The following is a 16,825-nucleotide window of genomic DNA, read 5'->3' on the forward strand; positions in this document are numbered from 1 at the left end:
AAACAAAACACATATCATGAGTACAATCTCCTTACTCCAAAGTGTCATGGTTCGGTATGCAGCTCAGCTGCATCATTTCATGTCATCTTTAAAATGGCAATCTGCAGTTCAAACAATAACAAAGCCTGTTCCCTGCCACTGTTTTTGGTAAACAGCTGAGGGATGGGGCTGCAGAAATGCAACCACTCTCAAATTCATAGACAGAGCTATCGATGCAAGAGCTGACCATCCATGAGATCAGAATTATAGTTTTAACCATGTTTTTAGTCTATATAGTGATTGTTTACAATTACATTGTTTTTGTTTTTCTTAAAAAAGGAGTAAAACAAGCTTCTATTTTGAGTTCTGATGAGGTGAGACAGTTTAAATAAGCTCAGGAGGCATTTATAAGTTACATTCTTTAAGAATCAATGGGTAATGTATACTTCTTTTAAAAGTCGCAATCGCCGATTTCTCCTTTTAAACTCGTTTAGTGCAGACAAAGATCTCACATTAGTCTCCTGTCTACATTTCTCTATTTCTAACTATTGTCTGGACTGGACCTTCTCAGACATTTTTGGTCACCATCCAGGTGTGTTTTATGTAGTCGCTACCAAAGTAAATCAAAGTAGCCAACTGTATAATAATATTCAGGTAGTATATTTACATCTAAACGCATTTAGACAAGGTGAGACATGTTATACAGTTTGACATGTTGGACAAAGATATGAGAGAGAGCAGTGTTACTGTGTGAGACTAAGACCGGTTTCCCAAATGGCAACCTACCATATAGTGCACTACATAAGGAATAGGGTGCCATTTGGGATGCACTCTGAGACTGCCTACTCGGCCACAGTTATTTGATAAATCACAGATAACTGTTTACAAATGAGTCACTTCCTCAAAGCACCAGAAGAATCCCAAAGTGCATCACGGGGGCATCCTTAAAGGGGAAATCTGGAATTGTTACATCCATTTTAGGCAGTGTGATCACTTTGTTGTTGTTTGAATCCCAGATTGCCCAGTTAAAACAGAACAGCGGGGAATCGTCAATCTTCTTACGTTAACAAGGGGACTGGTCATTGCCTGAGTGGACCTCTCAGTAGAGTTTTACACACTATTGTGTTCCCCCAGGCTTGTGGTACACTTACTATCAGTACTGTCTAAATAAATAAAATAAAATTGTATTTGTCACATGCGCCAAATACAACGGGTGTAGAGCCCTTCCCAACAATGCAGAGATAAAAATAGAAATCGTAACACAAGGAATAAAATTCACAAGAATGGAGCTGCAGTACATAGAGGGAATAGAAGTCCTTGATCAATGTGCAGTGGTACGAGGTATTTGAGGTAGATATGTAATGAATAACAGAGTAGCAGCAGCATTTGATGAGTGTGCAAGTGTGTGTTTGTGCGTGTGTGTTGTCGGTATGAGTGTATGTGTGTGTTGTGTGGGTTTTGTGTGAGTTTTTCAGTGTAGTGTGTGTGTGTGTGTGTGTGTGTGTGTGTGTGTGTGTGTGTGTGTGTGTGTGTGTGTGTGTGTGTGTGTGTGTGTGTGTGTGTGTGTGTGTGTGTGTGTGTGTGTGTGTGTGTGTGTGTGTATATATGTACTGTACACTCTGGTAGAACCCTTTTTGCAGGTAGAACCCTTTTTGGTTCCAGTTAGAACCCTTTTGGGTTCCATGTAGAACCATCTGTAGAAAGGGTTCTACCTGCAACCAAAAATGTTTCTTTAAAGGGTTCTCCTATGGGGACAGCCCAAGATCCCTTTAAGGTTCTAGATAACACAGAGTGTATAGACTTGTGAGAGTGCAAAGTCAGTGCAAGATATGGACCGTGTAACCATTTAATTAAACATTTAGCAGTCTTATGGCTTGGGGGTAGAAGATGTCACGGAGCCTGTTGATCTGAGAGCCGATGCTCAGGTAGACAGCTGGACAGTAGCAGAGTAACAGTCTATGGCTTGGGTGGCTGAAGTCTTTGGCAATTTTCCGGGCCTTCCTCTGACACCACCTGGTATAGAGCTGTTAAATAGACGATAAAAGGGTGTTGTTTACGGTTTAGTACTTTGCTAAAATAAACATTGAACCCTCTTGGAATGTTAGCTATGTTAGATAGCTCCATATTTAGTCATTTATTATTTGGTTTTGTGCTAGCTCATTTTGTGAATATGCTTCAGATGTGCTGTACTGAGATTCAAATGATGAGAATGGTAAACAGCTTCTATGTAAATGGTAGCTTGAAGTAATATGGATACCTTCCAAAATGAGAGTCTGAATTGGATGTTGGATTGAATTGAATGTTTAGTCTAAATACTGTATCTAAAAAGTCATTTTAAGTACATTTTGGTGCGATTAATGTTTTTATACTACCTAATCAATGGAAAATATTTTTGAACTAACTCCCAAAAGCTTTTAGCAATAGCAATAATGCAAAGCAACAGATTAAATTGCAGTAATGTGATACAAGTCAACAATAACCTAAAGCTATAGTATTTTTGTCTCAGGACCACTAACTCATGTCCCCCAGACACAGATTTGGGCAAAATTCCTTAGATTTTGGGGGAAATTATGAAATTGAGGAACCCAGATTCAGCGAGAGGGAAGTCCTTCCAGCTGTGACCGGTGTAGATTGCCTTTGCGTTATTTTTTGATCGGCTTATGTATGACCGTAGGATCAGGGTTGATGTTGATATTCAATTCCTTGATAAGGAAAGGAATAACTTCCATAAACCAAAATGTTGTGCTGCCCTTATACGCCAACTCCTCTGCAAAGTACAAATTAACAATGAAAGTGCACATGAATAGCCATGCTAGTCCAATGAAGACACGGAGCCTACAGTAGAAAGTACAGTAGCTAGCTAACATGTACAGTAGGGACACATTACAAGATACAGTTCATTAATGCATGAAATGCATAGATATCACAATATATTGGTAGGAAAGCATTATAATACACTGTCAACACCATATAAACACATTATTTGTGATTTTAGGATTCATTTAAATGTACAATTGTACTGTAACATACCTCTACCACATGAGTGTAGTAAACAGGGAAAGAGGCAAGGGATGATTGAGGGGGAATACAGGAGGAGAAGGAAGTCGGCATTAGAAAGGGCACATACACCAACAAAAGGAATGTACACTAATATCAGGCATGAGGACTGTTCAGATTTGGTGTCATTATACAACATGAAATTCAACACTTGTAGCACAGCCATGACAGCAGATGGTGCAGAAAGGAGATGACCCATGTTCCCCGAGCTGCCTCACTTCCCAGGGGAAGCAATTATTTGGCTAAATGGGTCAAGTTTAACACTTTTCCTAATTTTAAGGAAGGAATATTTGAGGGAAATGTAGTTTGTATGTTGTAACAGGTCTACAAATAATAACAAGTCTACACATGTAATGTTGACCCAACAAGCACAACAACTACTAATGTATTCCTCATTATGGCATTGAGCTCGTTCTTATGACTTTGCATTTATGTTCTTTCTTGTATTTCAGTGGTGGAATGCCATCCAACAGAATATTCGACAATGATGGTGAGTTAAGTCTAGAAATGACAGGTCATCATATCTTTTAATGAAGTAAATTGTGCAAAGCTAAGCTCAACTTTTAGAACTAATTGATTTCACTGAACTGACTAACATCATGGGCCTCCTATGATTATAACCTATAAGTGCTGAATTACTAGCATAACTTAAATGAGAAACAGATGACACACCAAGTTTTGGGTATTTTTGAAGTTCTATGTTTGAGCCTTCAGTGGGCTATCTTTCTTTTCACAGACTAGCTAACATTTTATTGATTGAATGTTATTTTTCATGCTCACATCTTGTCTTTTATTTTTAGGTGAAACTATTTAGGGCATTACAAATATAGCACGGTTAATGGAGCCATTCCAGAGTCCCCATGCGATTGACATGCGATTCCAGAATCCCCATACGATTGGTGTTTAAATGAGTGCATCGAGTCGAATACCAGAAAAGTCTTAAAAGTTCCAATTCTAGTGATGCAAGGTAAGGCATTCAGGATTTAATTGTTTTAGGCTGACTGACCTATTGATCATGGTTAGTGTCTAGTTTACATGTTAGAAACCTCTGAAGTTTGTCATTGAAAAGTAGCAAACGTCACCAAAGGACTCCATATCAGTGTTTCCCCTGTTTCCCCTATCAGTGTTTCCCCTGTAATTGTTTACAGACAGATTATTTCACTTATAATTCACTGTATCACAATTCCAGTGGGTCAGAAGTTTACATACACGTTGACTGTGCCTTTAAACAGCTTGGACAATTACAGAAAATTATGTCATGGCTTTAGAAGCTTCTGATAGGCTAATTGACATAATTTGAGTCAATTGAAGGTGTACCTGTGGATGTATTTCAAGGCCTACCTTCAAACTCAGTGCCTCTTTGCTTGACATCATGGGAAAATCAAAAGAAATCAGGCAAGACCTGATAGACCTCCACAATTCTGGTTCATCATTGGGAGCAATTTCCAAATGCCTGAAGGTACCATGTTCATCTGTACAAACAATAGTATGCAAGTATAAACACCATGGAACCACGCAGTCGTCATACCGCTCAGGAAGGAGACGTGTTCTGTCTCCTAGAGATGAACCTACTTTGGTGCAAAAAGTGCAAATCAATCCCAGAACAACAGCAAAGGACCTTGTGAAGATGCTGGAGGAAGCAGGTACAAAGTATCAATATCCACAGTAAAACAAGTTCTATATCAACATAACCTGAAAGGCCGCTCAGCAGGGAAGAAGTCACTGCTCCAAAACCGCCATAAAAAGCCAGACAATGGTTTGCAACTGCACATGGGGACAAAGATTGTACTTTTTGGAGAAATGTCCTCTGGTCTGATGAAACAAAAATATAACTGTTTGGCCATAATGACCATTGTTATGTTTGGAGGAAAAGGGGGAGGCCTGCAAGCTGAAGAACACCATCCCAACCGTGAAGCACTGGGGTGGCAGCATCATGTTGTGGGGTTGCTTTGCTGTAGGAGGGACAAGTGCTCTTCACAAAATAGATGGCATCATGAGGTAGGAAAATTATGTGGATATATTGAAGCAACATCTCAAGACATCAGTCAGGAAGTTAAAGCTTGGGTCTTCCAAATGGACAATGACCCCAAGCATACTTCCAAAGTTGTGGCAAAATAGCTTAAGGACAACAAAGTCAAGGTATTGGAGTGACCATCACAAAGCCCTGACCTCAATCCCATAGAAAATGTGTGGGCAGAACTGAAATAGCATGTGCGAGCAAGGAGGCCTACAAACCTGACTGTTACACCAGCTCTGTCAGGAGGCATGGGCCAAAATTCACCCAACATATTGTAGGAAGCTTGTGGAAGGCTACCCAAAATGTTTTACCCAAGTTAAACAATTTCAAGGATATGCTACCAAATACTAATTGAGTTAATGTAAACTTCTGACCCACTGGGAATGTGATGACAGAAATAAAAGCTGAAATAAATAATTCTCTCTACTATTATTCAGATATTTCACATTCTCAAAATTAACTGACCTAAGACAGGGAATTTTTACTGGGATTACATTTCAGGAATTGTGAAAAACTGAGTTTAAATGTATTTGGCAAAGGTGTACGTAAACCTCCGACTCTGACGCGTGCTTTTAAATGGCTAGTCGTTGGCTCAATGACTGTAGGTCTATGGGAATATCTAGCATGTCATTGCGTTTACGCTAGTACCACTGCTGAAAAAAAATCCAAGGCGAAACACTGCACATCAAAGAGACAAACTTGTGAAATGATTGAAATGTCCCCGTTGTCTAGTGCTAACTGCTGACAGGCCTTCAAATGAAATAACCTCCCTTGTACTGCTTTACCACAGGAAGAAATCCCACATGTTGGAGTTAATGTGTGCAGCCATCATCTGGGTCCAACCAATCATATTACAGATTAGTTAAGGTCACACAAACGGAACACTTGCCTGCCGGGAAGTGGAATTGATCGAAAAAATATGGGGATGAATTTCATTGGAGCTATGAAATTGAGCTATAAAATATATCCCCTGCCGTGAGTAAATATTACACTACACCTAAAAACAGAAACTTGATGGCTTTTACATCTGAAAGTACTCATTCCACGTAATCTGATTGGCTATATGTTAAATATTTGCACAGTAATATGCACTCCCAGAACATATGACTCAACTCTGTCACTACGCTGTAATGGTTCATTATCTGTTAAATGTTGGGGAAAATACAGTGGTGTAAAGTACTTAAGTAAAAATACTTTAAAGTACTACTTAAGTAGTTTTTTTGTGGTATCTGTACTTTACTATTTATATTTTCTACAACTTTTACTTTTACTTCACTACATTCCTATTGAAAATAAGGTGCTTTTTATTCCATACATTTTTTCCTGACACCCAAAAGTACTTGTTACATTTTGAATCCTTATCAGGACAGGAAAATTGTACAATTCATCAAGAGAACATCCATGGTCATCCCTACTGCCGCTGATCTGGCGGACTCACTAAACACACATGCTTTGTTTTTAAATTATGTTGGAGTGTTTCCCTGGCTATCCATAATAAACATTTCAAAAGGTGGTGCTTTTTAATATAAGGAATTTGAAATTATTTATACTTTTACTTTTGATACAAAGTATATATAAATTGAAATATTTTTATACTTTTGCTCAAGTAGTATTTTACTGGGTGTTTTTTACTTGAGTAACTTTCTATTAAGGTATCTAGACTTTTACTCAAGTATGACAATTGGGTACTTTTTCCACCACTGGGAAAATATAATTCTGGTCAATACTCTCAAGGTAAATGAAACACCTATATGCTAATGTAACATTGCTGATAGACAGCCTGTCCTTCAGAAAAGTGTAATGATGGATACAGTGTGAGGTATGCTACACTGACCTCTGCAGTGCTGGCTGCCTTGCTTATATTGGCCTTGCTTCAGCTCCACAAACCATGTTACACTGATGCCTCCGACATCCCCTTTCTTCCTCATGGAAAACCGAAGGCTCTACTGTCTCCTACCATTCCCCTTGGAAATATTATTCTGCTTATCACATTCATCATTGACCAGGGGACTAATGGAGACCCCCACTATGGATAGACCTGCGTAAGGTGTGTAGAGTGAACCATGGAGGTGAAAGGGTCTTTGGTGAATGGTGGCCGGGATGTTAGATAAATACATAACTAGGTTAAGCAGGTACTGGCACTCAAACCATAAAAAGGAAGAAAAAAAAAACTATATTCTTAATTGAATCCCATGCTTATGGAGTACACAAGGGCCAGTGCAAAGTGTCGTCAGTGCTCAACAAAAAAGGAGGCCTTGGAATGAATGCATGATTAGTTGGCTGCAGTGGGTGAAGGGTGGAGTGAGTGGAGCGGACAACTACAGGAGATTGTCTGGTTGAGAAAAGCAGTGCTGCTGCTATTTAGAGGTCAAATGTATTGCATCTGAAATTGCCTTACATTTTTCCCCTTATCTTTTACGTACTTGAAACACACCTTTAGTCCATTCATTGGAGATGTGGATTGTGAGTTTGGCTTGAAAATGAAAACATTGCTGTTGGAGGATCTCCTCAGGTACTTGTTGCAACATTGTGCATCACATACATCTTAAGGAATTGTTTCGTCATCATTCTGTCGACTTTGCTCTAGGCTTTGCGTGCTGTCACTTTAGTTTCCCTTCACTATCACACAAAGCTCAGCTTTGAACAGTAAATCAGGTTCAAGAGAAGGGAAAATTTCCATAACGATTTTTAAAAAATTTATTATCCTGGATGATGGCCTATTACATTACTTATCAAATGAGTGAAACTTACTTTAATGGAAGTGAATTTACACAAATAATTTACAATAAGTATGCTGTTATTTATGTGTTGTAGGCTAGGCATGTTGTATACAAAATCCAAATTAGAAATCCAAGAAATTAAGGGAGCGTGGTTAGTAGCCTGAACGATCAGCTGATTAGAAGCTGAGGTCAATATCATGTTTGTACTGATGTGCACGCGTTTTGCCTTGCGTAACAACAGCGCAGAGCTGACTTCAGTCATTTCGAAGTTCACAAGGAGAAAGGAGCGTCCCTCCACGGACGCGCGTGCTGCTGTACTATTGTCCGGTGCATGCAGATGGTTCTCGGGTTTGATGGCTTCAGGGAAATGGAATTTCAAAATTCCAAGCTCAGTTCGGTGATTCGGGACTTACTAAATAAGCGTTCAATGTAATAGTTGACACGTCTGCTGCAGACCTCTGACTTCCCAACAACCCGAAGAGGTGCCAAAGAAGTGTGCGCGGACAAACAAGCAGTGCGCGTTTTTCCCTCTGTCTCTCTGAGTCAAGTATTTGGATTTGACAAATCAAAATATTTAAGCCATTTTCATAGCTGGTTGGTTTTACTTTTAAATCTTGAGATTTTAGATTTTTCTTCTCAATAAAACACTCTTACTTAGTCACTTACATGGGATTACGACCTCTCGTCAATGAAGTCCGGCATCAGTTTTAAACAGATTTTTCTCTTTTAGAAGAACAGGCAGGTGACCGACGAGTTTAAGATGACATATTTGATTGCTTTTATTCTGTCATTATCAACGTGTCTGTCTGTGGTAAGTGTGACACAACAATACTTTTATTTTATATTTCGTTTTATGCGTGATGATCAAAATGCGCACAAGGATTGCAGAGAAGGGCTTTCTAATGCTTGAAAATATGACATAATAAATATAAAGACATAACAGAAATGTACCTCATGTGTGGCATTATGATTGGTGCATTTGCTAATAGGCTTTTGTCGATATAGGGTATAGGAAACTGTACAGTGTACACTACTGTGTTGTAATTTATTACAACATATTGCTCTGTGCAGTCTACAGTAGTTCAGCTCTTGATTTAAGCAGCATTTTTCACAGTCCAAAGAGATATGATATAAACACAGCAGTAATGAATAGGGTTGTGGTCTTCAAAACATCAAGATTTTGCCATAATGCTGACATTGGAGTGCCCTCTTCCCTTTTCATCCACTTTACAGGTCAAATTCTAGACTAGGTAATTTCATCTTTCAGCTAACTAGCATCCTCATTATCTACCCCTCAAGGACTGCTCTGAATTGACCATAGATATAGTTAGAGGACATAATATTGTATCTGTCGCATTGTGGTGTCTGTGAGAGCATGGGCAGCGCCATTGAGGCAATCTCAATTTTTAAGAAGTACATTTTTTTTATACTTCTATTGATGGGTAAGCTGACAATGTCACAAAACTATGTGCACGCTTCAATAAGCAGAAGTATGTGTGTTGTTGTGATTTTGGATGGCCAGATAGCAACAATGACAAGAAGCTGCCATGTGTGGAATTGTAGGTGGCTCGTTTCAGCTAGTTTTATCTTGTTCTTGATACAATGTCTTGTTTTGGGGTGACTGATGTCATGTCTATGCCAATATCGGCAAAATTCGATACCTAGCTAACCAACAATTGTAACGATGTACTTGAGAGACAAGTGTTCATTGTGAAAATGTATTTGTGTTTTCAATAAACATTGGATACGAAATATAGTTTACATGTTGTCAACAATCTAAGCCAACCCCTTCTGTTTTGCCCCATAGTTGAAGACACATCGGTTTTGTTGCTAAACAACCAGCCTGTCTATGCATTGGTAAAAAACAAACTGAAAAGGTGCATACCGCCACCTGGAGTGTGTTGTTTGAACAGGTATAATTTATTTATATGATTTATATTATTTAACCTTTTATTTAAATAGGCAAGTCAGTTAAGAACAAATTCTTATTTATAATGACGGCCTACCAAAAGGCAAAAGGCCTACTTCTGGGACAGGGCTGGGATAAAAATAAATAAAATAAATGAAATATAGGACAAAACACACACCCCGACAAGAGAGACAACACAACACTACATAAAGAGAGACCTAAGACAACAACATAACAAGGCAGCAACACATGACAACACAGCATGTTAGCAACACAACATGACAACAACATGGTAGCAACACAAAATGGTAGCAGCATAAAACATGATACAAACATTATTGGGCACAGACAACAGCACAAACGGCAAGAAGGTAGAGACAACAATACATCACGCAAAGCAGCCACAACTGTCAGTAAGAGTGTCCATTATTGAGTCTTTGAATGAAGAGATTGAGATAAAACTGTCCAGTTTGAGTGTTTGTTGCAGCTCGTTCCAGTCGCTAGCTGCAGCGAACTGAAAAGACGAGGATAAAGGACAAAGCCAAGGTTGCTGATTTACTGCCACCACAGTTTTGGAATGTTGGCACAAAAGTATAATTCATTGGTTGATCCTTCCTGTTGACCTGGATGGAATTATGTGGTCCTTCCTTAACCCATAGGAATTCCCACCCTGTTGACTACTTGAAAATGGTGAAAGTCCTCCATGGCGCTGCCCACGCTAAAACTGTATTTTGGGCACGAGAGTCCTCTATCTACCTCTATGGAATTTACCCATGCAATGCTGTGCCTATGTTGGCTGTGCCCCCAATGTGTGGCAGAGTGATCGGGACACAGGTGTGAATGGGAGTCTGGTCCCATAGTGCATGTAATGAGCTTATACCCATCAGAACAAGAGATAGCAGCTGTTCAGTGTCTGTTCAACGCAGTGTATTCTGATGTAATGATGTGACTCGTGAGAATGATTTACCTAGAAATACTCTTGTTGTTAACATCACAACATTACACAAAAAGTTGGAAAGTAGAAGCAATAGAGATTCTATGGTAGAACCCCTCTCACACAAAGATGTTCAACTCTGAAAATTGGAGTAAACTGCATGGTCTAACATGGTCTAACAGTTTTTGACTTTTCAAACCCCATTCTAGTACTTTTTTTACTTTGCTTCAAGTCACACTTAATATGGGTCACCTGAAACACGCCAGACTTCACCATCTGACTAGGCAAGCAGATCGCAACAGGTTTGTTCTCTATAGCACACTGGTAGCCTGAGTGCCAGTCTGTTTGTGCTATCATGCTAGCAACTGTGTCATCCATTGTCATGCTGTTTGGCTTGACAAGGAGCAATGCTGTTGGCAAAAGCACAAACAGGTCTGAGACCAGGCAATCACACTGGTAACTAATATGCTGTAATGCACCTCAGGCATGTTCAGTGTCTGTAGCACACAGGTGCTCCTATCTGTTCAGAACATGCTGTAGCGAGACCTCATGTACCGTTGCACCTTTTGGTTTGGTAGAGTGCCAATGTTCTTGATACAAATAGACTCTCCAGTTTTGACCCATCTTCACATAGTACTAGAGGGCAGGACTATTGCCAGGACGAATGAACACCCTCTCTCAAAATAATAATAATATTTTGTGTATTTTATGTCATGATAGTTCTCCTCCACCAACCTGAGGAAAGCAGAGCTTTCTCTGGATATTGTATTTAGACAAATCAGCAAATAATAATTCATTTATCACATATTAATATGGATTTGTATAGAAATTCAACAAGTACAGTAGCTACTGAGAATGTTGATGTATTTTGCATGTACCCCCCATCTCTCTACAGTGGCGTAACTTCATAGAAATCTTTAGCACTGTATGTTGAGGCGGACTATCTACAGTATGTGTTAATGTTTAATACAACACACAGTGCTTACTTTGTAATCGATGATATGGAGGTAATATTGTACCGTACAGAAATACCTATCTGAGCATCATTTGTATGCGCTGTCTGTAAGCAGCTACAAAGATAACTTCAAAATCAGACCTAGTAATTGGCCTTCTCTTTTCATTTCTGAAATGTACTCTGTGCAGGTAATTAGCAGACTCTCATGATTATCCTGTACTTCCAAAGATCCCAATCAGCAGATCATGATCAACAGCTGTCTAGATGTGCAAGTGTCCTGTACATGACATGACAGCTAATTGAAATGGTTGCTGATTTCAATGACACGCCCTTGACTCTCAAGTATAAAGCATGTTGGATCTGTCAAACACACAGTCAGTCTCATTCAATAGTCAGTGCGTTCTAATCTCACCTCATTGTGCTTTACAAAAGCACGTCCCATGCAGTCTCAGGTTTATGTGAATTGTGAAATAGCAAGTTCTAGCCACTGTCTTTCATCAAATTAATTACTATTATGTCACAGATTTAATACAGTATGTGCCAAATCAGTATGATTAGTGTAAAGCTGCTATGTACCAGTCTTGGGTTCACAAGTCCATCTGGCTATAGACCAATAAACCGTTTACAGAGCATCACTGGACACAGATTCATCTGTTAGGGGAAGGTGATGAACATTATGGATTTATTTGATATTATTGTAGGAATCAAAACATATTTTTGGATAGAGGATGATTAAATAAAAAGCTGTGAAGTTTGTTTATGCATAAGAAGTGCAAAGGCTTACTGTCTGTCCCCAGTGCTTCAGTGTTTTTAGCTTTGTTAGTTACAAATCAGCTGTGGGGTATAGTAATGGCAGCGCAATACATTTCATATCAAAATGTTAGGCTCTCACATTTTAGCCTGAAGGTCTGCGTTGAGTTGCACTTACTAAGATGTCTTACATACTCTCCACTTCCTCTCTCTCTCTCCCTCTCTGACAGAATACTAAGAATTAATCAGAGCAATATCTTCTACCGCCAATGGCCTTCCAATTGAATGTGTGTGGTACCACAATTCGGTGGAGCAAAGAAGCGTTAAAATACATTTGCTTTAGCAAAACATACAGTGGATGGGATTGCTGGTGCATTAACACCAATGTGTGTGGCTACAGATTAGTTATGTCCCAAATGGCACCCTATTCCCTAAATAGTGCACTAAATAGTGCCCTTTAAAGGAAATAGAATGTCATTAGGGACAGAGCCTAGTTGTAACGGCCTAGGCGACGGTTAGTAGACCCAGTAATTAGTGGTGTGTTGTGTGCAGCTTAATTTAAAAGGCCCTTTAGCTGACTGGGAGTGGGTCATTGACTCTCTCTCAGAGATAGATGCTCCCACCACTGACCTGACAGTCACTGCCATTTTGGGGCGAAACTGTGAGAGTCCCGGGTGTGAGAGTCAATATCTCCTCTCTCACTGCACACTCACGAAAGGTAGCAATGCCCTCAATACCCTTCCTAGTCAGCCAGGGGAAACATTCTGCTTCAAGTGTGACATAGTTTCTTTTGAATGCATCTTCGACTGTGAGTGTAGTGTAGTTCTGTGTGCCTGTGTCCCAAACAACAGAACCCTTTTTCATATATGCACTGTCCTACGTATTTATTTGGACAGAGAAGCTAAAACGTTTAATTTAGCTCTATACTTCAGCATTTTGGATGTAGCCCTTTCCTGCAGTCAATGATCAAAAGTGCTCTCTTTGGCCTCATGGATGAAATGTTATTAATATTTTTTATAATTTCATGATTAATAAAGATTATTTCCAAAAACGGACAAAAATCTGGTGTTTCTATGTCAAACAGTTTTGTTATATTTTAGTCTTCTGTGAAGTATATACTGTATTATTAGGATGCAAATTCAAAATGTAATACATTTCATCTCTGTCTGACATGGTACAGATGTCTTCTCCTTTTTAAGCCCATAACCATGTGTGTGAGGTGTATACTTTTGTTTCAAAGTAGATTTGTTTGACTACCAAGAAACACTGTGTGACCCTGATTTAGCCCACTGTAGTAAAAGGTTATGGATAATCATGAATGAATCGTGAGTAATGATGAATGAGAAAGTTACAGATGCACAAAGATCATGTCCAAAAGACATGCTAACCTCTCACCATTACAATAATCAGGGAGGTTAGCATTTTGGGGGGGTTATGATATTTATGCCTCTGTGACTTTCTCACTCATCATTATTCACAATTCATTCAGGACTATCAGTAATCATGATAGCATCCACATTCATGTAGACGTGTTCAGAAACATATTCTATTCTTATTTACAATAAAAGTGACGCCAAAATGATACAATGCATTATTAACCATTCATTTCTATTTGGCACAACATAATTGGAAACAACCAAAACAAACTGCAAATGCATCCAACAAGTTTGTTAGTCACAAACTTGATGTAGTCTTTCCGTGCTAGGAATATGGGACCAAATGCTAAACTTTTTACTAAATGTAATACACTATAAGTTATTTTCTTCTAAGTACGACACCTTCAAATGGGGGGGACTAGATATAGTACATAAAGTGCTTTAATTTCTAAACAATAAAACAGATATATTTGAAAATACGCTCAAACGAAAGTTGACATTCTGTACTGTCGCCTCTTATAAAACATTTGATCTCAAATCTAAAATGCTGGAGTGTAGAGACAAATAAATCATTTTAGCATCTCTGTCCAAATACATAGGGGAGAGTGGTATTCTACTTTTGACTTTGGCCCATAGGGCTCTGGTCAAAAGTAGTACAATATGTAGGGAATATGGATGCAGAATTGAGGGCCTATTGACCCAGTGTGAGGTCTCTTCTGCTTGGTGCCCCCGATTTGCTTGTTAACGCTTCTGACAATGCTACTTGGTGCTGTGTGTGTCCCCTGAGGTGTGCTCTCTGCGGCACACAGTGTGTCTCTCACCCTTTCTGTGACATGCCAATTGTTTCTCCTGGCAGGGATTGGGTCAATTCAGAAACGACAGTTCATTCTGATGTTCAGTCATGTTTTCAGGCCACTCTCTTCCTCCAGCACACCTCATAATGGCACAATGCCCAGTTTGACTATTCTGTTCTTTACACTCAGGCCATCATCACCTTTTTACTGCACTTGAATCCTCCAGAAAGGGCCTAACGTGGTTAACACACACACACTTACACACACACACACACTGATGCACACCCACTCACACACAACCTCAACACACAGCCACACATACTGTATGTCATCACATATGTCTGAAACCCTTCAGTGGATCTAGGGAACGTATACAGTTCCCATTTAGAATGCTGAAGGTGTTTGTCAAGGAATTCCCTACCGTCCTATCTCCCAAAACCATATACTAACACTGCTTGTTTAGTGTGGAACGTCATGATGCATAAACATGTTGGTTATTCTATCTATCTTCTCCATGTGACAAGTTTAGCAATTTTTCTCACCATCGATTTTGTTCTACCTCTAATGGGAATCTCTCTCCTCCAGTAAAACTTCTCATTCATTTTATTTATTATTTAATTCTCTCTCTCTCTCTCTCAACTAATCTATATAGTTAGTAAGGTGGTGTTATCATGAACTGCTGTGTCATTTAAAAACATAAAATAAATGTATTTTTAAACATGATTCGATTTATGTGATGTAGAACAGCTGATGTATAACCCGTCCCTGATATTGTGGATGTCTTGTTCACTGGTGTTTCCCTGCATTCTGCTGCTTAAGAAAATATATGATGTCCTGTGAAAAAAATGTATTGAATCTACAACATAAATGAACTACACCTTTCTTTCTACTACGCAATTGATCTCTTTAATATGATCTCAAAATACGACTCAATTCATTTGAATAAAACTTATATTGCATTTTTTTTTTAGGTGAGTGGAAGGCATCCAACATGTAACTTCCTCCTGGAGCTTGAAACAGACCAGGAAGAATGTCTTGTGAAGCTGAGGGACGAAGAATCTTCAAATTACTCCAAAGGTGACATCACTGATTTCCCATTCATCTCTTCTCATCAGACAGAATAAACCATGGGTTGAAAATAGATTTCTGAATATTTCGGGAATGGAAACCAACTGCATATTTTGATTAGTGGTGAAAGAGTACAAGCTACATAGATTTTTAGGTCACTCAACTAAATTAATTTGATGAAACTTTTAAACGAAAATATGAAATGCCACCTATTCGAGTGCCTTTGAAACGTAAATGTCAAATTCAATGAAGACCTTCAGTAGTTGTGCAGTGTTTCCTAGTCCAGATAAGCGCCACAATTCAGATTGTGACCACAAACCTTTGCTGTATTGGCACTTAATATTAAAATCTGAATAGCTCGCACTTTAGCTATCTTGAAGTAAATGTTGTACATAGTGAATGTTTTACAGCTCATGCCTATGAGCAGTCGCTCTATAATTTAGGGTTAATAATTTAGGGTTATAATATTTAGTGAAGCTGGGTGAAACCCTATTGTATTTGTTGCCGTTCATTATCATTATACCGGTTATTCTTGCAAGTTAATTTAACATGCAAATGACTGTGAGATGGTAAAGCCGAGGACGGTGCGACTTGACATGATGGTAAAGGCCCATAGTCCACACCCTCTCATGCAATGCCATGCCAATTGGCCACAAGGTGGCTCTATAACAGGCGATTGAAGTTGCAAACTTTGAAACATCACATCCCTCACCCCATATGACCTAGAGTCCTGAAATGGAGTAAATCGGTCCCTCTTCTCACAAGGAACAAAGTTGCCTCAATGACCCATAAGGTTCGCCATGATGGATTTTCCACCAGTTAGAATTGAGTTAAAAACACTTAAATCTCCTCTGGAACCACTGGGTTGATCTGGATGAATCTTAACATCTATGGACCAAGATCTCTCAACACAATATGTTCCAGACTAGTATGTCAAACAACATGACTACTACTAACCAATAAACATTAATGTGAGTGTGGTCTGGCACATTAATGCATCTTTATCAGACACAGATATTTGTATTGTAACCAAACTTGGTACACATGTTCCAAACACTGTCAAGACTCAACATATGCAAGCACATTCAGATCGATCACACGGTGACGCTAAAACAGGCACATATTTATATATCTTTACCTGTTTGATAGGGATATGAGTCTAGCTAACCTGTATAGTATGGTTGCATGGTGGCACTGTTGGACAGAAAAAAACATGCAAGCTCATTGGCTCATAGAGGCCATATTGTTTGAGCCAGAAACATGGAT

At 39.0% G+C, this 16,825-nt stretch overlaps 1 protein-coding gene across 2 annotated transcripts in view; it reads left to right on the top strand.

The window, feature by feature from the left end:
- Positions 1-8,061: 8,061 nt before the first annotated feature.
- The window catches only part of LOC139386486 (vasoactive intestinal polypeptide receptor 2-like), a 30,267-nt gene continuing 21,503 nt past the window's right edge, over positions 8,062-16,825 (top strand). Inside the window, exons 1-2 of one of the 2 annotated variants that reach the window (XM_071132054.1) lie at positions 8,062-8,584; positions 15,463-15,568. In XM_071132054.1, the coding sequence (XP_070988155.1) occupies positions 8,534-8,584; positions 15,463-15,568 (157 nt within the window). In that variant the 5' untranslated portion in view covers positions 8,062-8,533. The remainder of the gene's footprint in view (positions 8,585-15,462; positions 15,569-16,825) is intronic. The other variant, XR_011629057.1, reaches the window with a different exon arrangement.

Source organism: Oncorhynchus clarkii, chromosome 28 (genome assembly GCF_045791955.1).
Source record: "Oncorhynchus clarkii lewisi isolate Uvic-CL-2024 chromosome 28, UVic_Ocla_1.0, whole genome shotgun sequence".
Taxonomy (NCBI): domain Eukaryota; kingdom Metazoa; phylum Chordata; class Actinopteri; order Salmoniformes; family Salmonidae; genus Oncorhynchus; species Oncorhynchus clarkii.